Source organism: Pithys albifrons, chromosome 1 (assembly GCF_047495875.1).
Source record: "Pithys albifrons albifrons isolate INPA30051 chromosome 1, PitAlb_v1, whole genome shotgun sequence".
NCBI lineage: Eukaryota > Metazoa > Chordata > Aves > Passeriformes > Thamnophilidae > Pithys > Pithys albifrons.
The window spans coordinates 45,569,312-45,595,602 of NC_092458.1; the positions used below are offsets into that span (position 1 = coordinate 45,569,312).

Genomic DNA, 26,291 nt, shown 5'->3' on the forward strand with positions numbered 1-26,291 from the left:
AATCAATGAGAGGATCAAAACACTAAAAAGTGGGATCAGGAACTATTTGCCCTGTCTTGAAGATTGAGCCAGAGCAAAGCTTCTCAGATTTCTTCTGCTTGCATACATTTTCACTGTTAGTTTTTGTGCACCATTTGATTGATTAATTTTCCTGTTAGCAGAAATTCTCGTGTCTTGAGTACCAACTAGGTTTACACGTTGGGAACTTAGATGTGCCCTATAAACCTAAGGATTTTGCTTGGAAGTGGAGTCATTTGGTAGCCTTGGAAGATTTCTCAAAGGTGGAGCTCATTTCAACACAGAAGCTTGCAAAACCATGCTGTGTTTTGTTTTCAGGTCTATCAAGCCTTTTAAGAGTCTTGGCCATGCTGTACGCCTGAGATTAGCTGGGTCTGAGCAGAGATCATGTTTGGGGAAATCTGAAGAATGAGAAATAGGGTTGGTTTGAGAGACAGACTGTTTCAGTTGCCCATAATTTTTATGAATTTTAGACGAGCACTTAACTTGCTCTGGAACTGTAGGTTCTGGCAAAGGCCTTTTGCCTAAGTCAGTTCATTCACCCCCAGTGCAAAAGACATGCAGAAGGTTTCCTGGGAAGTATGTGCCTTTGACTCCTTCCCCCTCCAGTAATTTGTGCTGCAGCAGTTGGAAGGCTGGAGCAGAATAACCTTCCCTGGTTAACTGACAGAGAAGAAAGAAATCGAAGGAACCATTATTTTCCTGTCAAGGTTTCCCTGAAACAAAGAAGTGTGGAATTATGCATGCTAAGGGGTGTCTTTGGTCCTTTGATTAACAGTGGAGGCCCAATTTCGCCATCAAAAGTGTTCCTAATTATAAGCCCTGTTTAAAAGGCTGCCTTGAGCATTGAAGAAGTGGTATTAGAGAGCACGTCTGTCTTTGCTTAGGTGATCTACAGGCATTTTGTGAAATTGTGTTATTAAAATCATTGGAAATACACTGAGAATAGGAAAGAAAACTAGAAATATGTAATTTGTTTCAATTTAATTGCAGCAGAAGGCATTGCATCACCGATGAACTCAAATAGCTGGTCCTGGCTTGAGTGCGAGAAAGCTTCCTGCTTTGCTACCTTAGCAGAGACGGATATTCTCCCCCTGCAGCTGGTGATGTAATGTGTATCACAAGGTCTTCCTCAAATAAAAGACATCCATCTTGGTTATTTTATGAGTCTGCTGCTTAAAGAGATTTTATTGTAATTACTATGACTAAAAGGCTACAGCAGAAGATGGAAATGTTAATTTACAATCTGCTTGCTGACCAAGTGTCATGTGATAATGGATTGGGACAGACTGTGGCTTGCAAATGGACCTGAATATTCAAAGTCACTAATTTGAAGTGGCAGATGAAGTGCCTGCATGTAGGTTTCAAAAGGGATGCATTTGATTAACCAGCTACAGCACAGCAGTGGCTGTTTGACAGGCTGGTTGAGAAATGGTCATCTTTGATTTTACACTGGTGGTGGCCATGTACATGGCAGAGGAGGAGAGGGAAGAAGCAGAAAGACAGATGGACATGGCTTGTAGGTAAACCTCTGCTTTATAGTAAGCAGACTGCGTTCCATACTCACCACAACACTTGCATTCCCAATTTGCATTGAACAAAGGGGATTTTTATACGTAACTAGATATGTAGATTAGGTCTGTAATTCTATCAGTCTCTCAAAGATGTGTATACAGTCACAGATGTAGCTAATGAATTTAAAAAAAAAAAGCAAATTGTATTTTTCCAGCTGTAGCATTGGCCCTACTCTTTTCTCTGAAGCTTTTATACCTCAGGATGCAAGATGTCAGGCACCCTCACTCTGTTATGGTGCCAAAAGATTTGTATGAGTTTCATAAATGTGAGATCAGGTGTTTGAGATACTAATAGTGGTGGTAGCCTGATAGCAGTTCAAGAAGGTTTTTACTGTTTCTATGGAAATTTTGAAGTAGAATATTCCATAGCAGAAGGATAATCCATTCTGAAATCCCCCATCTTGGTCTACATGTCCTGTTCAAAATATTATCCTGATATGTGAACTTAGAAAACAATTTCTACAAATTTAGTTCTTTGTGTATACTACTGAAATCTCTTGTATAGGTTAATTCATTTACAGTACTGCTGAGTCCTGTTATGGGCTCTTCATAGGCGACTGGACTGAAACTTCAATTGTAACTGCAAACTGCCTGGAACTAACAATAAACTAAGGGAATATAGGGCGGTCCCGTGGTGTAAAGGAGAGCACTCTGGACTCTCAATCCCAAGGACCTGAGTTCAAGTCTCAGTGGGACCGTCCTCTGACAGTTCAATGCCTCCCTGCCATCCCATCCCATCAGATCTCGGATGCTCAGCAGGGTCAGCCCCGGTTAGTACCGGGTGTTGTGACAGTCCTGAGGACTTCACTGTCACTGTCCAAGCTCGCTCGGCCGTGGCAGATGGACCTTAGGACTGAAACGGTGGGGCCAGTTCTGCGCACACTGAGCCTCACCTAAAAAATCCACTGGGCAGGCTCAAAGGGCACACCCACGTGGGGAGAGTCCTTCCCAAATCTTTGTTTGCAAAATTTGGCCATATGTACACCTACATATATATTGATTGTTTAAATTCTTGTTTTGGGCAGTGATATTATCTTGCAAAAAGAATAGTTTGCAGTGCAGAACACCTCACTGTATTTGCATTGCGGCTCTGTAGTGAAGTTTTTGAATAAGTCACTCTAAAAGCATTGATGTATCCGTTAGCATCATGTAGAACTTTGTGAGTTTTTTGAAAACCTTACTACTGTTGTGTATGATAATTAAAAAATAAGAGTAGGGTTTAAATTCAGATTCATGACAATTGATAAAGAGTTTTTCAGGTAGACATCATTGCTTTACAGAGTGATGTATGACATTGCTGTGATATCCTTTCAATTATACTTGAATTGCAAATGATTGATTGCAATTATGCTCCAGAAATGACAGTGGAAATTAGGAGTATCAGTAGTCTTGTGGCATTAGGTCAGTTCTGCACACAGACGGATTGCAAGTTGGAAGCAACAAGTGTATATGCAGTGTACATTAGGGATCTGTTTCCAGCCAATAGTTGCCACATTAGATTGTATATTCGCTACGAAAATATTTCTTGCTGAATGTTGTGAGTGGCTACTGAATTTCTGAAGAAAATAGAAAAATAAGAAGCCAGAGCTGAAAAAGGCATTTTAGTGATTGGCCCCCAAGGAGCAGATGCATGAGCACAGCTTGAAATCTAAGGCCATTAAGAGCTGATTTTATTAGAATTCACTCTCTGGGGTTTTTTTGATCCTTGATAGGATGATATTAGGGTTTTGCTGGTGCAAAACCAACTGTCATAAGTAGAAATAGTTGGAAATTCTCAGACTGAAGTGTTCATTGGATATTGAAGGGAATAGTAATAGAAACTTAGCTAGGTAAAAAGGAAGAAATGGTGCTCATAGTTTGGTTTTTTTTTTCTCTAAATAGTTTGCAAAGAGAGAAAAAAAGATAAAAAGAGATACTTGAATGAAGTCAATGTTTTATACAGATTTTTCAGTTCTGCATGTCACTCAGTAGAAGCTCTGTGGTTCAAACAATAGCCCTGGTCTCAAAAATTTATAATATATGTCTTTTTAGTTATATTTTCATATGTATAGCTGAATTAATTATATAGTATTAATATATACACATATTTTTGTATATATAATTATATGTAAATATTTTCATTAATATCTTAGTTAAATATGTATTTTAATACATTTTATGTCTATTTCGCTATGTAAATAATAATTACTATTCCACTCCTTTTGGTGGATTCTAAAATGAACAGATTTGGGGTGTACATTATTACAGGCAGATGCATTCTCAGGCTTGAGCTTATAAAAATAGGCTTGTCACTTGCTGATGTCAGTTGAAAGGCCAAATGAAAAGGACCGAGTGATTTGGGAGGCAATACTAAGGCAGGTATTTAAATTATGAGGTGTCTGTTTTGGGGTAGCAAAAGGAAATCCTGCTGCATTTGTTCAGGATTCTGGATTCCACCAAAAGGAAAAGCACTGGTCTCACACATTCACTGCCCTGACATGTGCGTGGTATGTTCTTTGACTCTGTCACATCTCTTAATGTTGAGACAACATGTTAGTGGATCTGTTACAATTTTATTAGGATGTCATTTGCAATAGAGCTGATATGCCACAGAAAGTAGTTCCTGACCTATATGTAATTATCCTGTGACTGAGAGTGCTCCTGTGGTGAAATCTGTGTTTGAGAGACCGTGGAGGATGTACCAAAAGCTTGTGTCAGTCCTTGAACTAGTCCCAGATTCTAAATGAGAGGCAAGGGAAGGAGGGCAAATAAATCTTGACAACCTACAGCACCACTGAAGAGCACGTGCACTGTAGTGCCAAATAAAGATGCTTCACCTCCGTGTCATCTCTGTGGGCTTGGAAGGTAGCTGGAGTGCAATTTCTAGCCTGTGATGACATCGGGTAGGTCTCCTGGCCCTGCTCCCGGCTAACCTGTGGTGTGAGGCTGTCAAGGGCTTTGTGGAGAGTGGGATTTTTAGTGCATCAAAACGTTGTTTAGTAATTTTTTCCCCAATTTTCTATTCAAGTTCACTCAATGTTTTAACAGAGCTTCAGGAATTTTTGTTGTGGTGTGACGTGACTTTAATGCATGTGGCCCACAAGGGAGCAGGTCCACCTTTCTCCCTGGACATCATCACTGACACTTTGCATGGCTTCATTGCATCCTCAATCTTGTTTTCACTCTCTGTGAAAGAAAAGATGATCCTTATTAACTAAATAAACTTTTGGAGATCTCCAGACAAGTAATCCAGTATTCCTAGAGCTTGATGTATGGGTGGTGAAAGATGATGAGCAGTATCGTACACAGCAAGCTTTGACCATAAGATCTGCTGGTCTGCCTAAAGCAGTCTTTTGACGTAGCCCTTGCAAGAGTGTTCATTGCCCTGTCCCAGCCCCTTCCATAAAAGAGGTTTTCTGTGCAGTGAATGTACCAGCACTGTGTGGCTGGGATAAAAGCGGTGATTCATCACCCAAAAATAAGTTCTGTACTGATTATAGCAGCCAAATACTCAGTCATCAGTTTCCTCTCCGTTAAGCATTTGCCACCTCTCTGACTGTGGTGCAAGCAGATGGCAGGCAGAGAGAGTTAACCATTGATGAAGGTAGTCATTGTTGGAGCACAGTGGTGGTGGTGGTCTTGTAGCTGCCCAAGGCTTCAGGGACATTTGAGGCTGTGTCTGCAGTCCCCCAGTAATGCCTGTTCTTTTTTTGTAATCTTGGTAGTTTAAGCATGGAAAAAGCTGCAGCTCATTATTGGAGATCAGTTTAATGAAAAATAAGATTGGGGTTTTGTGTTTGCCATCTACTTTGTCAGAAACTGTTATTTCACAAGGTGGACTGATTGAATGCCTCTAATTCAGCTCCAAACTAAACTTGGTCACAGGCACCAATGCCATTTAGTAACCACACAAGTTTCATGTTTATTATCTTTCCATGCATTTTATAGCTGTAGTAATAGTATGTAAATCACAAATTGTGACTTCAGTAATACAAGCTCTGATTAAATATTTTTAATTTTCAGTACTTTTTTTGATACGCTGTAAAACAGAAAAGACAGCAATTCATACGTGCCCCACTCATTCTTTCTAATCTCCTATGTATTTTTAGTTTTCCTGTTCAAAAATGTCTTTGTTATGAATGCAAATAATGGATATTACTCCATTTTATCAAAGTAATTCATTACTATAGAGATATTTTTATTGTGCTGGTGACTTCAGGGTTTCCTGTTGAGAATAAATTGAAACACTTCACTGGTTTCTGGTATTAAATATTCTCAATAACTGTGGTTCTCTTGGTTGCCCTAAAGGTATTAATACCCTTCCTAAGAAAGCCAGGCTGAAGTTAGAATTCAGCATTCTGGACATCTTCAAAGTCTAATGCCTTCTAAAAGCCTTCCAATGGTGCTTCAGTTAAAGAAGCAGAAAGTAAGTCTTTCTAACGCATCCTATTGTCAGCTCTGGTTCAGTTTGGATAAGTAACATTGTGCTACTTCTGCTTCTTACTCAGCTTTTCATATTTTTACTGCAGCTTCACATGTATCTTTGGCCAAAAGTTCATCTGGACAAAATGAAAGGGATATTGGCAGATGGAAATCAGACTTTCTGAATGAGACTGTCCTTCTATAGAGACACTTTTCTTCCCTTTTTCATTATTTATCCCTTTTGCACCTTGAGGTCTACAGTTAGGAGTTGGGAAGGGCTGAGTATGCAACTCCCAACCTCAAATCTTGCTTATCCTTTTGAATGTTGTAATTTTTGGTGAGAGCTGCCTATGTTCATCATACAGGTGGCATATTAGAAGAATCACTGTGGAATGTGTTTTCTTACCTTAGCTTTAGCCCATTTCAATGTGTGTGTGCATAGGCTGGTGTTTGAACCTTGTTAATAAGGGGGAAGGTTTTTTAGCTGGAAGCCCGGGAGCTCTCTGGCCTCTCCTGGCTCTACTGAGTACAGGCAAAGATTAAATTCCTGTAGCTTACATATGTGAATGTTTACACTACAGACATCCAAATGCAGGATCAGGGAATAGTAGCCCTACTTGAAGCCTGTTTGTTGTACACCATTAAGATCACAGGTGTTAATGTTTTTTTTACAATATTTAAAATACACTCTCTCCAAATATTCATTACTTATTGTCCTAATAAAAGTAGTTTGCACACTTCACTATCAGTAACTTTTCTGAATTTTGTCTTGTGTGAGGTAGGTTTGTTCACTGACTTCAAGCTGTAGTGTTTTATTGAGTTTATTTGGTTAACTTAAAATGAACTGAAAAACCAACTCTTAAAACTCACAACAAGATTTCAAGAGGCATGTTGACCCATGAACACTAAGTGGAACAATGTTTGATAACTGAGTGCCTCTCATAAATGTCGTAAGCTACTTACCTGTTAAGGAAGGACGTTTGTCTGGATTAAACATATCAGAAATACCATGTTATGATAATTTAAACAGATTATATATTATATATAAAGCCATTGTATTCTGGCATTATTTTAATTGCTTTTTTTGAGTAACGGGGTTCAGTGCTGGTTGTGGTTTCAAGATCACCCTACCAAGTGATGTCTTTCCCTGTTTGTAAATGAACACACCTCTACAGGACCAATGCAAGACTCTGGAAATTTAAAACAGAGGGCTTGTTTTTCCTTTCTTTCTTATATCCTCTAGCTAATGAGTTAGATGAACTGAATCAGTTAATCTATTCAAATTGCTTTCTGGTTTATGTCACTTTTTATTCTTCCTTAGTTTTTACAGTGTTCTGTGTCATTACCAAAAATTTATGTGATAGGAAAATGAGTGGCATACTTCTTACTATTTACATGCCATGGATTTGACCGCTCTGACAGATCTGAAATACTGAAGGCAAGATCCGAAAACATCTGTTCCCTAGGAGGATTTGACTGCTTAAGTATTGCCAGGCTAGTTGTTTTACTGGATGAAGCTAATCTGTAAGGGGAATACTGGAAAAAAATGTCTCACATTGTTCACAACCTTCCATGCAGGAGAGGCCTATTGAACTCATCTTGAACATAATGATACCTTTCCAAGCATCACCAGTTACTGTGTTTGTCACCTTTGTTGTATGCAATTGCTATTCCAAGTATGGCATTATGGTCCTAAAGAGTTATTTCTGTATCTTGAAAGAGTTACAAGGTAAACTAATTTTGCAGAGGTAACTGTTTTAGCCTCACAGTGATCAACATAACCCTGTAAGGGACATGAGATTTGAAATACTATAATTGTGGTGTGTAATCAATATTTCTAAGATCATATGTCATCTTGTTGTTCTGTATATAGAACTCTTTGGAGACAAGTAGGATGAAGGCAAAGCATGAATTAAGTTTTACTTGCCAAAATTCTCCTTTTCTTAGATTTACATCTTATGTAATGCTATAAAAAGATTGGTTGTTTTGCCTTATTAAGTTCCTAAATCTTTCACGTTTAGTTACATCATGACCAGCATTTCAAAAGAGCATCAATGCCTGAAGCAGGGCAGTCTGCAAATTCTGGCCTAAACAAATGTTCTTACTCTTTTGAGACTCTGAGTATGAATAAATAACCTGAGATTTCCCTCATTAGATTCACACAGTAAGTTTTTTTAGTTTTTTTGACAGCCAGACAACCATACTGTTTTAACTATCAACCCTTTTTGGATGTATTTTTAGTAGTCTGAGTGGATCAGTTAGTAAGCTGGCCTTCTTGGCCATTTGGAAAGTGGTTTCCTCACAATAGGTGACATTAGTTGGTTCAGCAACAGCCTTGGTCACTCTAAGTGATGCCTACCTCCCATGGGACTCATGTCTGGGCTGATTCACTGTATAATGTTATGCTGAACACATAATACATCATAAAATGAAATAAGCAAATTTTAGAGGATGATGTATTCATCATACAAAACACAATTAGATCTTGGCGAGCAAAATCTTTCTTTAATCTATGAGTGTATCAGCTTTACTGTATTCCTCCATGTGCCACAGCCACTGTTAAGTCTTTGGGCTGGTACAGCTGGCATTGTAAAGTCCAAGTGATGACCTTTCAATATGATCACGAACTTCCTTTAAATTTAATAACATGTAATATTTGTGACAGATAGTAAAATAAAACAGTTATTTTCCTTCCCTGTAAGAACCACTGTTTCAAAAGGGAGGGAAGGGGAAAAAAAGGATGATCAATCTTGTCATTAGATTCCAGGACAATAAGGCAATAAAGCTATCAATTATATCCTGTGTAGGCACTGTATAGTTAGTAGTTGACTATAAATGGCTGTCTTAAGCTTACAGTCATTGGATTTGAAGTTAAACAGAGTGCTCAGAAATGCTTAGTGCACTTGAGGAATAGTCCCTTGTATATCAAAGTTCTTGTTACCATGTAACATGATAAGTACCTCGTCTGTCTGTGAAGACCACCTGGCTTTCTATTAACAGTGAGTCATTCTATAAAAGTCTTGTAATGGGATTATAAACAGTCTTTCCACAGCACTGTTGTCATGTTAAATGATGCCCATGTCAGCTAGTCGTTTTGACACCTGGTCATAGGCAAGTGTGAATCTGACTTTCCTTTCTCTCTAAACCTTTACACAGCAAAATAAATAGGCGTGCAATATCAGTAGGGATTTCAATGCTGGAGGTCAAAAGTGAAATCCTTAAATCTTCTGTTTGACTAAAAAAATTGGGAGGACAGTACTGTTTTTTATTAATAATGTATTGTATTTTTCTAAGGCCTAAAACCTGGTTTGTGAGTTTGTGCTCCCCTTAAGTGCAGAGCAGCTCAGTGCTGCATGCCTCTAGTCAGAACTAGGACGAGAAGTGAGGTGTGTCTCTGCCATTGAGATTATCTGACCTGGTGGTTGAGATGTTAAAACTTGTACTGCTGTGACTCAGACTCTGCTTTACATGACCTGAAACCCCGTATTTTAAGGTGCAGAAATAGCTGGTAATGCTTCCACGCTCTTTTTGACTTAGAAGCACGGGTCACTTAACCACTAATGATGTGGAAGACCTGTGTTCAGTTTGCACCAATGCCTGAAGGGATTCAAGTCTCTCTCCACACATGCAAGGAGAGCTGAGCTCTATTCATGAGGTGCAGTTATGAGGCTCGTGTTCTGAGATGGGATCTTCTGATGCATCTTTTCAAACTGGTCTGCTTTACAGGTTTTAAGATTTACAGGACAGGAGAGAGAGAAATGAATTTACTTGCTAGGCAAATTTTCAAGAGTGTTATTCTCAGCAGGATTTTTCTTTTAACTGCCTGTGTATTACCAGACGGGTAATTTATGACATTTTGATTCTGTGAAAGACAGATGATTTTAGCATCTAATTCCTGCTGTGTGCTATTCACAGACCACAACTATGCCACATTTGGCATATAAGGCAGAGGTTGCCAACTGTTCTAGAGGAAGACAGGCTTACACTATCTCACACTTTGCCTACAAATACCCTTCAGTGATTTCATCCAGTGATTATGTAAATAATGTGGAAGCAGAACTCCAGATTCCCTCCTTGATGTCATTATTTTCTTACACAATGCAAAACAAAGGTCAGTGTTGGACTTGGGTTTCCAAGCTGAACCTCCCTTCTTCCACAGGGACTTTAGTGCTGCAGTCTGATAGCAGGTGATGAGGATGCTGGGTGGCTTTGCCCAGCATCAGCAGGACAGGCAGTGGGATGCTGGTGCTGCTCTGAGAAACCACTTTTCTGCTAGCTAGGTGGATCGCTATTCAGTGCGATGGATTTTATTTGTTGGGGATTTTTTTTCTTCTTACAAAGTTAATCTGAAGCATTTAACTCTCTCTAGTGTATACTGAGGGCATAGGAATCCAAACTTGTCATCAAAATTTTCTGTACCTGCTTCAACCTTTGGAAAATTGGCCTGTTCACAGTTGCAGATGCAAGTGGTAGACCTGTTGTTCTTTGCTGGTGCAGCAGTTACTGTGAAGTTTGTTGCTTGGGAGGTACACAGAAGATATTTTTGCCATGTCCAAAGTATCTGTAAAGATGAGCCGTAGCTGCCAAGCTTACCCCTGTGTAGTGGATTGCAAATCATGAACTAGACAAGCTGTTGAAACAGCAAGGAGAGTACTGAAAAAGGTTCCACATATGGAAAGAAAATCATGCCATCAGAGCATGATTTTCATTTATAGCCCATCATTGTGCTTCTCAAAAAAAAAATGGTGGGTGGGGGAGTAGTTGGCTGTGTACCAATCAAAAAGGATACTCTGTGTTGTGGAATGAGAACATAGACCTGGTCCAGAGGAGGGCCTCAAATATAATCAGAGGTCTGGAACAACTTTCCTATGAAGAAAGACAGAGATGGAGCTGTTCACTCTGGAGAAAGGAAGGCTTCAGGGAGACCTTATTGAAGCCTTTCAACATTTAAACAGGGGTTATAAGAAAGATGAGTAAAGACTTTTTTTTACCAAGGCATGGAGCCTTATCAGAAGGGTCATTGCCCTAGCAGAAGGGGCAATGACTTCACACCAAAAGAGCATAGATTTAGATTGGGCATAAGAAAGAAGTATTTTGTTATGAGGTTGGTGAGGCTCTAGAATAGATTGCCCAGAAAAACTGTGTATTCCCCATTACTGGAAATGTTTAAAGCCAGGTTGGATGGGGCATTGAGCGACCTTGTCCTTGCCCACAGCAGAAGGGGTGGTGATTTGTGAAGATCCCTTTTCCAACCCAAACCTTTCTGTGTTTTTATGAAAAATTTGTGTGTAGAGGGGAAGGTTAGTAGAGGTGACATTGGCAGATTGGTGAGTGTACTGCCATTCAGAAGGGGCTACCTGAGCCAATCACCACACTTACACTGTGTGCCTGCCCCAGGCAGTGCCACAGAGGAGCTATGGCCCTACTTGCACAGGTGTTATTCTGTATCAGAACCATTCTGTGTTGCTTGAATGCAGAAATTGTGATTTATTGAAGCAAGCTTGGGAGATGCCAAACCATTTATGAAACAGCTGCACTTTACAGCTTTTAGTTTTGTCGTATTAGATTTTCATGGCTCTAACATGCAATTATATAAAGTTACAGATACTCTTTTTAATTCAATGGGAAAATTGCCCCTAAACCAAAGTGTGAATTTCCCTGTTTAATTTGTAGTATATTAAGAGTTACCAGTACCAGTTAATACTTTAAAATAGCTTAAGTGTAAGACCCATGTGTCAACAAGAGTAATAGTGATTGTGTCTCAGAAGAAGCAGAAATTTGAGTATGTCTATTCAAAGATATTTGGTGTGCTCGTCTCCATTTGGCTGTGCATGGAAATGATGGTTAGTGGAAAAAGAGAATGATTCAATTTATAATTTTTTTAGGTTTCTAAAGTGATAAATGCGGAGGATCAAAGGACATCACACGATGAACCATTATGGTTTTAGGCAGAATGCCATCTATTGATACACTGCAAGCGGTTTATATAGAGTCAAAGCTACGTGCTAATTTGCTATAGTAATTTTCACACCATAAAGCAACATTTCTTATGGGTTATATTCCATATCTCACAAGTCCAGTGTTTTAATAAAACACCTTAATGTTCCCAGGTGCATCTCAAGAGTCCTGTGAGAAACTTTCAAGAATTCTTGTGTGAAAGTCTGGGGAGTTGCCATGTGAACTCCTGGGGAGTGATTTCTTCTTTACCACTCAGCAGCAGCTGTGCCTTTGTTTATTCTTTGCTGGTAGCTGCTTCAATCTCACACAGTCCATACAGTCTGGATCACTCACATGGCCAAATTCTATAAGAAATTCCTCTACAGGTTACCTCATGCAGCCCTCCCAAAGCAAATAAGCACATTGGGTTTGCAAGTCTTCCTTCTGAATCAGAGCAGAAAAGGAGCACACATGCAAGGATGAACTCTTGTGCCTTACACTGTGTGTCTCCTTGAACAGTAAGGAGGAGTATTTGGAAATGCTCAGTAGCTTTGGATCCTTCACATAAGCTTTGACTGTTGAGTAGGGTGAATACATGAGTCTGTGTATGCATCAAAAAACTAAGTTCTGAGTCGACAGACCCACACAGTTAAGCACTTTCTTTCTTTGACCTTAACAGTAATTTCAATTTAAATGTGGGGAGTGATTTCAATGACGTGACAAAATGTCAGCTCTACAGTCAGTACCAGGTGTTGTGTCCTGTTCAATCTGACATGGGTATGTGTGATTGTGCTCACCCTGACATCACTTTTGTGACTTTACACAACATCACCCCGTGGGCAGTCTGTATTTAAAGTGAAAGAAAGCATTACAGAACCTTTTTTACCTCCAAAAAGCAACACATGATTTTTGTTTTCTTCTGGCTCCCTCTGTGCTTGCAGAATGTGTTTGTGTGCACCTTTTGCTGGGTTTGCATAGGTAGGTAGTTGCACAACTGCCAGCATTGTCAACCTGTGCTCTCAGAGGCACTATGGTCTACCCCAGCCATTGCCAGTGCCTCCCCGTCAAGGTGTCAGAGCCTTCCCCTGAGCTTCATGCCATCCTCCACACTCCAGGAGGTCTCAGATGGCACCATGTACCTATGCCCAGTTATGTGAATTGAGCCCAAATTGTTTTACTTAGTGAAAGAGCCAAGGGTAAACTTTGTACAAAATGTTGTTTTGTTAGCAAAGGGGTGAGGAAGAGGCAGGGAAAGGGGATTTAGGTCAACCAAAAACTTTTGGGAATTGATTTCAAATTCACTAGCTCGTTATAATCAGTGAAGAAATAACAGAAAGATCAGGGAATAACTGATGTGTCCTTGACTGCCTAAAGTTTAAGTGGGTCAATGTGTATCATTAATGATGGTTCATCTTAATATTTCCTTCTCTTCCTTTATTTTTAAACAGGAACTTTTAAGGAGCTTGAAAGTAAAACTATTCATTTTGTTGAAAAATAATTCATGCATCAAAATAAAAGCTTTCTTTTTTCCTTTTACTTTTTTTCACTTTTTTCTAGACAAGCAAGAGAAGTGGTTTGTGTCTAGTTCCCCCTGTCACCATGAGAAGCGTATAAGAAATTTCCATTAAATTGAAATATATATGTTTTAAGGGAGCTCAAGAGAATTGTTTTACATACAGTTTAGCTTTGAGTTGATAATATGGTGGTTTATATCTATTACTTCTTGTCAAACCCCCTAAAACCCCAACAGTTTTGTCTCTAGCAGAATTTAAATTTAGGTATTGTAATGTATTCTGAAGTTGATATAAACTTAGGAAATGAAAAGTTACTAAGTAGCTGTTGCAAGCACCTCATTTGAATATTGATGTTTGTTTTGTTTAAAAACAATTCTCCAGAAAAAAGCTTGGAGTGATGTGATAACTAATAACATGATGATCATACTAGTTTTCTGCTGTGTTACAGTATCATGGTGATATTGATAGCTATTAAAAATTGTCTTTTTGAGTTCATTTCACTTCAGTTGCTGAGGTATTTATTGTTTTGAAAGTATAATGAAATATTGAGTGTATACAGTTGTCTTGGATTTCAGATGTGAGCATTTCAAATAATGAGAATGGTTATAGATACATACTGCAGGCTTTATTTGAGAACTGAAAGAGTATTGTGAATAATGGTAGGTCTTGATTTAAGTTTTTATATTCAGCCCTTAAAAATCAGAAAGAATAAAATAATATAACTAGGGCTTCATGGTTAGAATGCGTTTAACTTTTTTATTGAGTATGCTTTAGCTCCAATATTGTAACTCTATACCTTGAATGGAAGTACTGGATTAACCCTTGAGATTCTTCCCTACATTTTCCCTTCTATAAACTGGTAGTAGTCTGTGTTATGCCCTTCTAAAGAATATTTCTGAAGACTAAGCATTTTTTGGTAATCAGTAAGTGATTATTATTGCCATAGGATAAGAACTGAAACAAGGAAGTCTTCATGGTCAGCTCTAGAACACTGCATTTCATCTTCTCTACTGAGGTTTTGTCTCCTGGTCCACGTATGATGTCAGTGGGTTGTCCATCTCATAATCCATATCCTGTCCTATTTAGTCTTTAACTGTAAACTTTATAATGTATATAAAGACTCTAGGAAGGTGGAGAGGAAGGGTTAGATTTTTGTTCTTGGACTTTTCTTCTGTAATAATATGTACTATAATGTACCAAGTCAGTGAATTGAAGCAAAATCCATTCCAGAGACATTAAAAATACATTTATTTTCCAAACACACATATTCGTAGTTATGTAAGAGGACATTCATTTTGTCCATAAAAGGTCAGAAATAATCATTCCAATTCTGCCTTCCCAAAAGCCATACTAAAAGAGAAGTGGTAAACCTGAATGATGAAGCAGTCTGGGCAGTGTTAGGAGAAGGGCTGTCTGTGCTAGTTTTGGTCAGACCTTAGTGGGCAATTACTGCCATACGCACTTCTTGCCTTCGTTTTTTGTGGATGGATGTTGCAAAGGGACAGGATGTTTCACCACTGGTTTTTAGGGGAATATTTGCTGACAGCAGAGGAATGGTGAACTTTCAGTGCCTTGAAATCCCATGCCAGGCCCTGGTGGGGTGTTTCGCTTTACTTGGCACAAGCCGTTTTGTGTGGTCACTCCAAGCTTGACCCATCACTCTTCTTCACATCCAGTCAAACTTTGCAGACTTTCCAGCCAATCCCACACCCAGGGCGATGAGCACCATTTCCTTCCCACCCTCATCATCATCTCATAGGCCTTCTGGTTGTATCTGAGGTAACAGCAGGTAAAGTAATGACTTACTTAGGATTTAATGTGCCTAGTTTCCTTAATTTGCAGACTTACCTCACATGACCCTTGGAATTTGTGTCTCTTTGCTGAGGGTATTCCAGCCTTCCCATCCAGGACTTATTACATCAGTTTCCCCTTTCAGACAGTGCCAGACTCAATCTCTGCATTTTGTCTGCCTCTGTAGGTTTTTTTTTCCCAGTCACTGTTGTTCTTCTCACAAATTTGGCTTATTATCCTTCTTTGAGGTCAACTCATGTCCTCCATAGTTCTGCCTGGTCCCAGAGGAAGGGTGGTTGTGGGAAGCAGGAGAAGGAGTTCAAGGGGGTTAAAGAGACAAACTGCTTGCACCCAAATTAATGAGTTTGGAGTAGAGCCACTTACACTTGGAGGAGGAGAGGTTTTGGCTTTACAAATTCAGGCCATGGTCCCTCAGTACCAGGGAATAATACCAGGCACATTTGTTTTACTAGGACCAACAATAAGTTCAAGAAACAGACACCAGAAAGTGCTATTTTTAGTAAAAATTGATTTAAATGTTTTCTCTCTGAAGTGAACAGTTGTTTGGGGGGTTTTTGTGTGTGTTGTTATTTTTTTTAAAAAGCCATCGAAAGGCTTCATTTCAGTCAGACCTAACTGTCTATCTCTACTCAATTATTTATTTTAGTAGAGAAATGTCAAAATTGAGATGCAGTCTCAGTTATGAGGCCAGAAGAACAAAATGAACTCAAATTTCAGCGTGAAGGATAGTAAACAGAAGGAGATTCATTTGGGAAAATAAATCCTTCTGGTGGAAATTAAAATGAACAAAAACAAGCAAAGAAAGAGAGAGAGAATCTCAGTTGCAGTATATGGATAACATACTAGATGTGAGTCCATTGCCACCACCCCTGATGTTTGTATCTGATAGATGTAGAATTGTTGAAGCAGATCACGGATGTCTTCATACCTAAGAGCAAGAGTCAGTAGTGAGGAATGACTGAAAAGAAGTAACTGCCCAGTCTTACGCCTTTTTCACATCAGCAGTATTTACCAGGTGCACAGAGTCCTCTTGCAGGATCTGACTGCTTTCCAAAGGAGGAATACCAAGGAAATGTAAGACCAGTTTGGGAGTGCTGGGCTCTTAGACTGGTGGGGACATGACTGAATTTTGCCTGGAATTGGGCAACAGCTTACAGGTGGTTAGAGGGTATCAGTAATAGTTTCATGCAATGTTTATCAGTCCTTTTTGCAATACTTCTGTGAATATTTTGTGATGATGTGCAGAGTAAGAAAATGTTTATCAAAACTTCACATCAAAATTTTAACTTGTGGACCTTCAGCGAATTGTTGGCTGCAAATTATACTTCAGGCTTTCATTGTTTTTCAATGTAATTTGGCTTATGTGGAAATACTGAATGCTTCCATGTTAGTTTGAAAAACATCACAGAATATAATTTGAACATTTTCACCTAGAAATGCGAATGCTGCTGAGTACTTTTTTTCAAAAATTATTTTTACTTGGCCTTGCTAATTTGGTGGACCTCTACCAACAAACCTGCTTGGTAGGTACTTGTGAAAAATTCTTGATGTATTCCATGGCAGTCAAAGTACTAGTCTAGACTGACAAAAGATGGTTCACTGAAAATCCCAGCGTGTGTCTAGTACAATTTTTTTTTACCATTTTCTAATGTAAACATCAAGCACTTAAATTTATTAACTGAAGTTTTTGGATAAATAGAAGATTCTGATTTAAAATTGGTCTAGAGAAAGTAAGGAAGGAACTAAATGAAATCAAAATGGGAAGAGTTACCCCGAAAACATGGGGGAAAAACTTGAAAGGAGAGCTGCTAAGTGGATTGTTGTTGTCTAGAATTTTACGAACTAACCTTAGCTTTAAATCCAAAAAATAAATCTGAACTGGGGTCAATGCAATATTTTCTTTCCTGGTATTTTATCTCCCCTTTGGCAATTATTTATGGATCTGCCATTTGTTCAGAAATTATTTTCACATCTTAAATTGCTTAGTACAAAGAATAAAAATTCGTTATCAATATTCTTTATATGCTTAAGCAAGTAGTAATCCAAGCACCACACCTTTGTTAGACTTGTTTCTTGAAGAGTTGTATCAGCAGATTTCTCCTTTGACAGAGCATTCTAGTAACACTGCTCATACATGAATAATACATGTAAACTAAATGTCTAGTTTTCTGAATGTGTTTGTGATTTACAGAACAAGAGGGTTGGTTTTGTTGCTTATGAAAAATATCACAAAAGGCCCATGTAGAATTTGAGATATTGAGAATTTGGCCTCATGTTGAAGAAATGTATCATTTTTCCATTTAATGTACCAGATTGTACAGGGGCTGATTAGTTTATTTGCTGTAGAAATTTGTCATCAATTGTTCTCCTTCTGTGCCATTGTAAAAACCTTTTGGTAAACCTGTCAGTTTGGGGACAGGAGAATTAGATGTGAATTACCTTAATGCTCACTTTGTCTTTGCAAATGTATTATTTAAAAATAAGTCATTTCACACTAGATGTATTTGTGTTTATTGTTAAACATATTTAAAAATTTATGCTGTTTGCCCAGGGATCTTTCATTTTGAAGCACATTTCCCCAGTCTAGTTTGAACTGTTACTAAAGGTTACAGCTTATGGTACTTTTTTATTGTTGAAATGGTTGTGGAATAATACCATAGTGTGACTGTTCAGATGTTAGAAGATAGTTTTTATAGCCTTGGACCTTGAATTTTGCTTGTCTATTTATGAATGGTTGATTTGCATTTGGTCTCCCCATCTCTTAGTTAATACTTTTTGAGTTGTCTTCTGTAGGTTCTGCACATTTAGCAACACTGCTAATAAAAGCCACCTGTGCCTTATAGTGTATGTGCTGAGTTTCTTTTGTGTGTTCACCCTCACAAAGAGAATAGAAATTCTATTCTTAGGCCTTGTGGCTTGGAAACATCCACTTTGAAATCAAACTTCCAAGTGTTATGCAGAGATAATGATACATCAAGTGCATCATGGTACTTTAAAGTGGATGTCTCTCAGTCTCTCCTGTTGAATTGATTCCAGTTTGTTTAAATGCATTTTCATTCAGCCTTTTTTATTTTAATAATTCCTGGACTTTACTCCCTGTCTCTCTCGGTGCCAATTGCTGCTTCAGTGGGAGTTGCTGTAACAGAGTCCAACTCAGCCTTACTTGGGAGTGTCATCTCTTTTCTTCCCTGCAACACAAATTTAACCTTGACTCTGCGGAGCTGTTTCTTGAAAACTGACAGTAAGACACATTTTAATTTATGCTTCCAGAAAAGAAGGAGAAAGATCCAGATGTCTTACATTTTGCCCTCTTCTTCAGCGTGACATCCTGCATTTGTCCAAGCATCCAAGCTGAGCAGTTCTGTCAGCCTGGGGAAGCCTGCAGCAGCCTCGAGCAAAAAGGCACAAATGCGTGTTCTACCTTTTGCATTTGGCAACAAGTTTTTAAATATTTTGCTCAGTTTTACTTTACAGCTGCCTATGTGTTTACCCTCCTGCCTTTGACAGCTGTCTGTTGCCACTGTACTGGTGCACCCTTCATGTACAGATCAATAATGCATGTCTTAAATTGAGTGTAGTTGAGTCTTGGATGTGTCCTCTTTCCAGGGGATAGCAGAGTATTTTATGTAGAGGCTGTTTAGTTAATTTTTTGCATGTTGTTTTACTTTGTTTCCTTAGAGTATTTTGTTGCTTTGGTTAAAATGGAGATTTTCAGGCGAAACAATTGTTGTGCATGTAACTTCTCATGATGGGAAGGTGTTTTGAAAAACATCTCTTCCTGTAATTTTAAAGAGAGTCCACTCCTAGATTAGTAAAATAAGCCAAAAAAAAGACTCTTGAGTAAAAGCACTGGGTACTTGATCCATAGCCTGCAGGCTTTTTGAGGTGCCCAAGCTGCTACTTACCCAAGCTGTGTGTACTCACCAAGTGCCTGGCTGGAGTGGGACAGGGCAAAACCTGATACAGGCAGATATGCTTCATGGCCAGCACCTACAGAACTGCTGTTTCAGGGGGATGAAATTTCTACTCTTGTCTACAAGAAAGATAATGAAAATATTCAATTTCATTTTGAAAAGCAAATGGCGTACAAAAGATGAGCACACCATATCCTAAACCCAGTTCATGTCTCATGGCATTAAACTTGTAAGCACATCTGTGTGCTATGCAGAAGCAAAATGACTTCTGCTAGAGCAAGTTGTTTTTGTAATGTAACACATATTGTTTCTGTTTTACTGTGAAGTGTTAGGAAATCTGTAACCTGCAGAATATTCCTGGTTGTTTAGGTTTCACCCTCCAAGCGTGATGATCAGAGCTGAAACCTCCTCAAGCTGGACACAGGTTCTGCACTGCCTGCCTGCACTGCTGAGCCTTGGTGTTTTGGTACTGCAGTGGCAATGATGTGGCTAAAATTTTGGGTATCTTTTCAGATGCAGTATGATTATTCTCATCTCAGTCTCCTTTAACTCTGACAAAACAAAATTATCTTGTCTGAAATTTCTCCTGCCAGAGCAGAATGAGGTGGGACAGCATGATGTCGACCAAAAAAGATTCTGAGTGATTTGACTGAAGAGTTAAACATTGAGAAATTTATTTTTTAACTTCCTGTCCTCAAAGCCAGCTTATTTTATAAATGCTAAATTTAGTCTCTTCAGTTTCTGTCATCAAGGACAGCTTTTTTGGTATGCTTTCTTACAAAATATTTGACCTTGGGAGGCTGCTGCCAGAAAGGAAGACACTTCAAAAGCTGACAGCTGATTATTGGAGGTTTGTAAACTATTATGCAGGAGCAACATAAGTCCACAAAGGCAGAAAGATTCACTGTAGCTTGGCATCCTCTGAAGCTGATGAACTTCAGGGTGTGAGGATGAGTGGCTGAAAACAAAATGATCTTTGCTTTTTGTCTGGTTTAAACCTCAGCTGTGTGGAAGATGGGAGCTCTTCATGGCTTGTCTGTGGATGGGAGACAATGCTGGTAGACGGACGTGATTGCCATGAGTAGAGTGATAGAGTTGAAAGGGATTGCTGCGAAATTTCCTCACAAATATGTTAAGAGGTGGTGGCATTCAGGGGACTGGAAAGAAGATGAAGAACTGTGCAAGAAAGAATGGCTGTCCAGCAGATAGAATATTAGCAGCCACAACTTCCCATGCTTCGCTCAGGGTATTGTGGCTTGTTGCAAGGTTGACCTGTTGTTTTTCCATAATGGTCAGGGAATAAGGCAGTAAGGAATGTTTTTTTACTCAGCCAGAAAAAGCTTTGCGAATAGGGGAGTCACGTGTTATGTTCCTGGCGGCGTTTATTAATGACAAGCTAGTGAATCAGGACTGAAGAGAATACTGGTGTAGCTTTAAAAAGGCAGGCACAAAAAGCATGAGCAAAGACCATTTATTAATAGAGGCTGCAGCTTTACTAAAATGCCTTTTCTAGCAGGGAGCCATCCTAACCTGCCTTCCAGTTCTGTCTCAGACTGGATTTGAGCGGATGGTGAGCAGCATAAGGATGCAATGGCAGTGTTGCAGATAGAGGCATTGCTGAGATTTGCTTCTGAGTCCCAGCTGGTGCCAGGGTGAAAGCTGTCCCTCTCCTTCGTACCAGCAGGCAGGAGCAGTGAGATGAGGAAAGCCACGTGGAACCGTACCCCCCTTTATGTTGTATTTCCATGAACTGGGTAATACATCCCCAGCAGCCCACTGAGTTTCAGGGACCTCAGGCTGAACCCTTTCTAACCCACTAATGCTCTGGATGCTGCCAAACTCTCAACAACAGCGTTTAGACTCCTAAAACCAAAAAGAAATTTGCAGAACCAACACAGGCACTTCTGGGACCTAGACAGGAAAAACCTTTTTCAGATGCCCAAACCAGCAATCAGCTGAGCCCACACCACCACAAGAAGCCCAGTTGACTAGATGAGGATGGAAAAACAGGATTAGAGACAGTAAAAATAAACAAACACACAACCAATTGTTTCTCATCCAATTGACTTACAAGCTGACAGAATGACTGAAGTTATACCTCTGAATATCCCAGCCATAGCTTTATTATCTTCTCAATTAGAAAATATGTAGTTCCATTAAATAAAACTAACAACAACACTCTTTGTCTAGGGAAATGAACGGTTCATTCTCAGTTAATAATATTAGTGGGAGATGATAAGAGATAGGATGCTAAGAATTCAGCCATCCCTTTCAGCTTCATTGCTGTACTTCATTTCATCCTGTAGTTCTTAATTCTGGAATAGTCACCATTAGGAAAAGTTTACTTGTACCATCCATTTTCAGAAAAGAAGGATAAATTTAATGTTCAAAGTTTTGGTTACCATACTGATTTAAATAGAGTTTTGGCAGCTTAGATAAAATTTGAGATTGTGGACAAACCTACTGCTCATAGGTCACTGTAAGGGAGTGTGAGTTGTTGGAGTAGATCTTCATTCTCCACCAGCAGAACCAAATATAGCCCTTGATTACAATTTTTATCTTAAATATGAGATGTACAAACCTGTTTTAATAAGGATCCTCTGTCTTTGTAGTATCAGCTGACATCAGTCATAGCCTGGATTTCCCATAAAAAGGACGTTCTTAGTCTTAGAGTTTTGTCAGTGAAAGGAGATCATTGAAGGACATACCAGTTTTCACCCTGTTTGGAGAAAATCATGAAGGGATTGTAAAGTTCCAATGCTTAGTTTCACTACTTGAAGATTGAAAAAGTATCAACTACATTACCATAGTACACAGAGACTGTGTGGCCTCTCCAGCAGCTCTGGACAAGAAGAGAGTACCCAGGGAAAGGTAAATGCAGTACAAGGAGTGTACAGACAAAAGTAAATGTAGAAGAGCTGTTAGAAAGTGATTTGGATGATAGTCTGAAGTTACATGATACACTTTTAATTCTCAAAAGACTAGATGTAATTACTGTAGTAAAGCAAAGGCCTGTTCTTAGCACAGTCTAGAAAAATCTGTAAGCCATGACCCTTAGTCTATCCACAGAACAAACACTTTATGAAGCATCAGCTAAGTGAGGCCTCAGGATTCTTCTTTACCTTTCCTGTGAGGGAGCTAGTGCTGCTTGCTGCAAAGGCAAATGGGTCTCTGGGGCAGATATGCTCCATTTGCTGATAGACTGCTTTTGAGGGCCATGTGGATTCTTTGGGTCCAGTCTCAGAAGTATCTTGGAAAGCAGGAGGCTGTTCTAACAGTCTGATGTGCATACACTGGGTACATCAAGTCCCTGGTACCCTCAGAGGACTTTCTGGTGCTCTGAAGAGCAAGGATAGCAACAGTAGGTAATCCATCCTTCAGTTCACAGAATAACACGTTGTATTGCTGAGTCAGGCAACGTTGTGTCAACCTGGAATCTGCCTCTGGCACCCTGGGGAAACCTGAAAGTACGGCAATGTGGAGAATTTCCGTGGAGAAATTCCTGTGGATGGAGCTGGCAGTTCACATTGGTTGTAGATGACACTTGTGCAGCCTCATCTCTCTTGTAAGCAAGCTGATTCCATTTATCCCCCTTCTCTCAAACATTTAAGATAGAAGATGTTGCCTCTCCACCTTGCAGCGTGCCCCTTTCTGCCTTGCCTTTCCTCTGGCACCAGTCTGTTTAATTAAGCAGAACCAGTCTGCCCCATTGCATATATATGAGACTTGCCAAGATTTGACAAATGAACTAATTGTGCCATGTGTGGTTATGGTTTTATCTTTATGATGACACAATGGGGGAATTCTATTAGGGACAATGACCTGGGCAAGTTGTTTCAGAGGAAATTGCCAGGAATCATCACTGGGCAATTACAGGCACATTTGCCTTCTTGAGGAGGAAGTTTTCATAGCCTTGTCACTCGTAGCTGGTAATGCACTTTGAAAAGTAACCTGGTCTTCACTCTGTGTTGTTTCATAGCAGAACTTCCCATTGGCTTTATAAAATGGGATTTTTTTTCTTTTTTTATTTGTATTACAACAGAACAGCAGGATCCAGGTGAACCCTTTATTTTGGGTGGTGGTCCCTTTATCTTATATTGATTTGCATATGAATAGTGGAAGACACTCACTGTTCCAGAGATGTTCTAGATGTTCTTGCTTTCAAATGGGGGGAAATGTCAGATTCAAGAACCACACTAAATCAGCTGAATAGATGGGATCTACTAGAACATCTCATCTTTCAGCATGCCAGGGGTAATAGCCACTTAGGCCATTGTAATTTTTTATTATTAGTGTTTCTGTTTTTCTTTTAAAACAGAATTCCATTCTGTGCTGAAATTTGACTCTGACTAAAAACAAGGAGGGTTTTCCATGAAAATAGTTAACATAGTTGACAAAAATCCCCAAATTAATTCATAGCTTGCTTGATTGTTATTTAGAGTAGATGTATTAAAATATTTCTAACTTAAATATTTCTGACAATGTTTTTAGATACCTAGTAAATATTACAATCTAGAGATCAAGATAATGCATTTAAAGCTCCTTAGGTACCATAAAATACTGCTTGTTAGATCTGTATATGGAATACTGGCTTTGGGTCAAGTGAGATTTGAAGTAGCATGGCAAGTGTTTTATACTGAGTTTGATTTTCTGTACTATGGCCATAACAGTGTGTGTGTGCCTGTCTGTAGAGAAGCTCTTCTGCAGTGCAGTGTCATGGAGGTACTTAGCTGAGGAGCTGAGCTGTGCTTTGTCTTATTACCAGGTTATCAGTGGGCGTTTCCGTCCTTGCTCTGCCTGTTTAAAATTACTTGAGAAAACATTTTTAAAGACTGGTTATTAATGGTGTACTGTCAAAATGGAAAGATATATCAAGTGAGCTTCTCCAGGGATCTGTCTTTGGCCTAGCATTATTCAAAAACTCTATTAACCTCTTTGATGATGGAAATAAGGAAAAACTGTAACAATAGCAGATGGCAGCAGTCTAGAAGAAATTTAGTTCAACCAGCTTTGAAAGAGTTGATCTAAAGCATAGAATTATTCCATGAAGTCAAGAAACTTGTCCATAATTAGTATGGAAAAATAAAAACAACAGTGGGGAAGGTTTTCTAATATACTAGTTCAGAATAATAAATTGCTGTATACATTGCAGCCTGTAACAGGACAACCATAAAAATGTGGGGCTCTGTAGGGACCTGTAAGTTCATAATCAGTAACCATGCAGAATGTAGAAGTCAAATATTGAACTGAAGGACTGTGAGTAGCATAAGGCCTTCTGAACAGTTGTATGGACAAAAGTACAAAGATTGCTGTAAAGAAAAAGAATACTAAGGCTTGCTCTTTTAAAGTTGATGTGTGGCAGCAAGAAGAAGCCAGGTTTGCTTAATCTAGAAGAAGGTAGACATATAGGGTGAAATTAAAGTCTTCAAGCATGCAGAAAATTGAGAAATGGTGGTAACCATTTTTTCTTCATGTGTGTGTGAAGATGACATGAGAGTAATGCTTGGGTTTAAAGTTAGATGTTGGGGAAAAATGTTCTGTCAATACAAATAGTTGTTACCCGTGAAGATACAAAAAAATTTGCCACTGATGGCTTTGCATAGTGCAAAGACAGAGGGTGATTTTGTACAGTTAATCCTGACACCTTCTAAGAAATGGGAGTAAAAGTATTTTCTTTTTCATACTCTGTTCAAACTGAACATGTCTGTGCTTTCTAGCATGACTTGTACTTTAAATTTACGAGCTGACACAGAAAAGGAAAGAAGTCCTGTGACTTCCATGGCCAGGTTGTGTGATGTGCATTACCAACTGTGTGTGCAAGTCATCTCTAGCCACATATGTAACTATGTCCCTTTGTACTTCCTCAACAGTCTCCAAACGTCCACAATTACCCAGATATGGATGCTGTACCCTTGTTACTAAACAACATGAAGGCAGACCCCACAGAGGATTCATTATCTACAGACCACTTCCAAACACAGACTGAACCAGTGGACTTGTCAATAAACAAAGCCAGGTCATCACCTACAGCAGCTTCATCTTCACCAGTTTCCATGACAGCATCAGCCTCCTCCCCTTCTTCTACTTCTACTTCTTCTTCCTCTAGTCGGCCAGCTTCATCGCCCACAGTAATAACATCAGTGTCCTCAGCGACATCTGTACCATCAGTATTAACTCCAGGTCCTCTTGTGGCTTCTGCATCTGGTGTTGGAGGCCAGCAGTTTTTGCACATTATCCATCCAGTACCACCTTCAAGTCCTATGAACTTGCAGTCCAACAAAATGAGTCACGTGCACCGTATCCCTGTGGTGGTACAGTCGGTACCTGTTGTCTATACAGCTGTGAGATCACCTGGGAATATGAACAACACTATAGTAGTACCACTGTTGGAGGATGGGAGAAGCCATGTCAAAGGTAAGGTGCATCCAGTTTTTGTGCATCTGTGGTATCTCTGAAACTGCTCTTATATGAGAAAAATGTAACAACATTGTAAAGCTTTTTGTTTCCATATGGTGGTGTTTGCTGAAAAGGCATATAACTTACACTATAGGGAGGAATCCTTAAAAGTCTTATCCAAGATGCTCTTTTTTTAAAAGAAATAAATGTTTAAATGAAGATTGAAGTAAGCAGTGGTGTTAGATGCTTGGATAACTTGTGGCAAGTTTTTGTTCTGCATGAAATAAATCCTCCCAAGAAGCTGAAGAAATAGGACACTGGAATAATGACAATGTGTAAAACATCACAGATAAATGTGGAAAACTCACCAGGTGTTTCAAGTTTAGCAAGGGGAGGAATGTCAGAGAGGTTGTTCCCCAGCAAGGAGAAAGCAATCGGTGGAGGAACATGTGAATGAAAGGCTTTTATTATGCTCAAGGAGCAGCAGTGCAATACTTCAAATTAGGTTTCTTCTTCCAGATTAAACAGCAGAAAGGAAAGGAAGCCACTCAGAGTGTGTATGTTGGGAATGAGTTTTGCAGACAGAGGACCTGAGAGGCATGTGGAGGTGTGAAGAGAGGAAGAAGGCACATGCCAGAAGGATGGATACACTCTTGAGGTGTCCAAAGAACACAGGAAAGGGAGCTGGAAAATAAGAAAGAGTGAGAATGTTATAGTTACTGAGG

At 39.2% G+C, this 26,291-nt stretch overlaps 1 protein-coding gene and 1 non-coding gene across 14 annotated transcripts in view; both read left to right on the forward strand.

Moving 5' to 3' along the window:
- The window catches only part of KLF12 (KLF transcription factor 12), a 253,225-nt gene that overhangs the window by 135,756 nt on the left and 91,178 nt on the right, over positions 1–26,291 (forward strand). For all 13 annotated transcript variants that reach the window (XM_071550018.1, XM_071550024.1, XM_071550010.1 and 10 more), the window contains one exon: positions 25,041–25,584. In XM_071550018.1, coding sequence (XP_071406119.1) covers positions 25,041–25,584 — 544 coding nt within the window. The remainder of the gene's footprint in view (positions 1–25,040; positions 25,585–26,291) is intronic.
- TRNAE-CUC (transfer RNA glutamic acid (anticodon CUC)) lies at positions 2,218–2,290 on the forward strand. The gene has a single exon. It is a non-coding gene; the product is annotated as a tRNA-Glu (tRNA).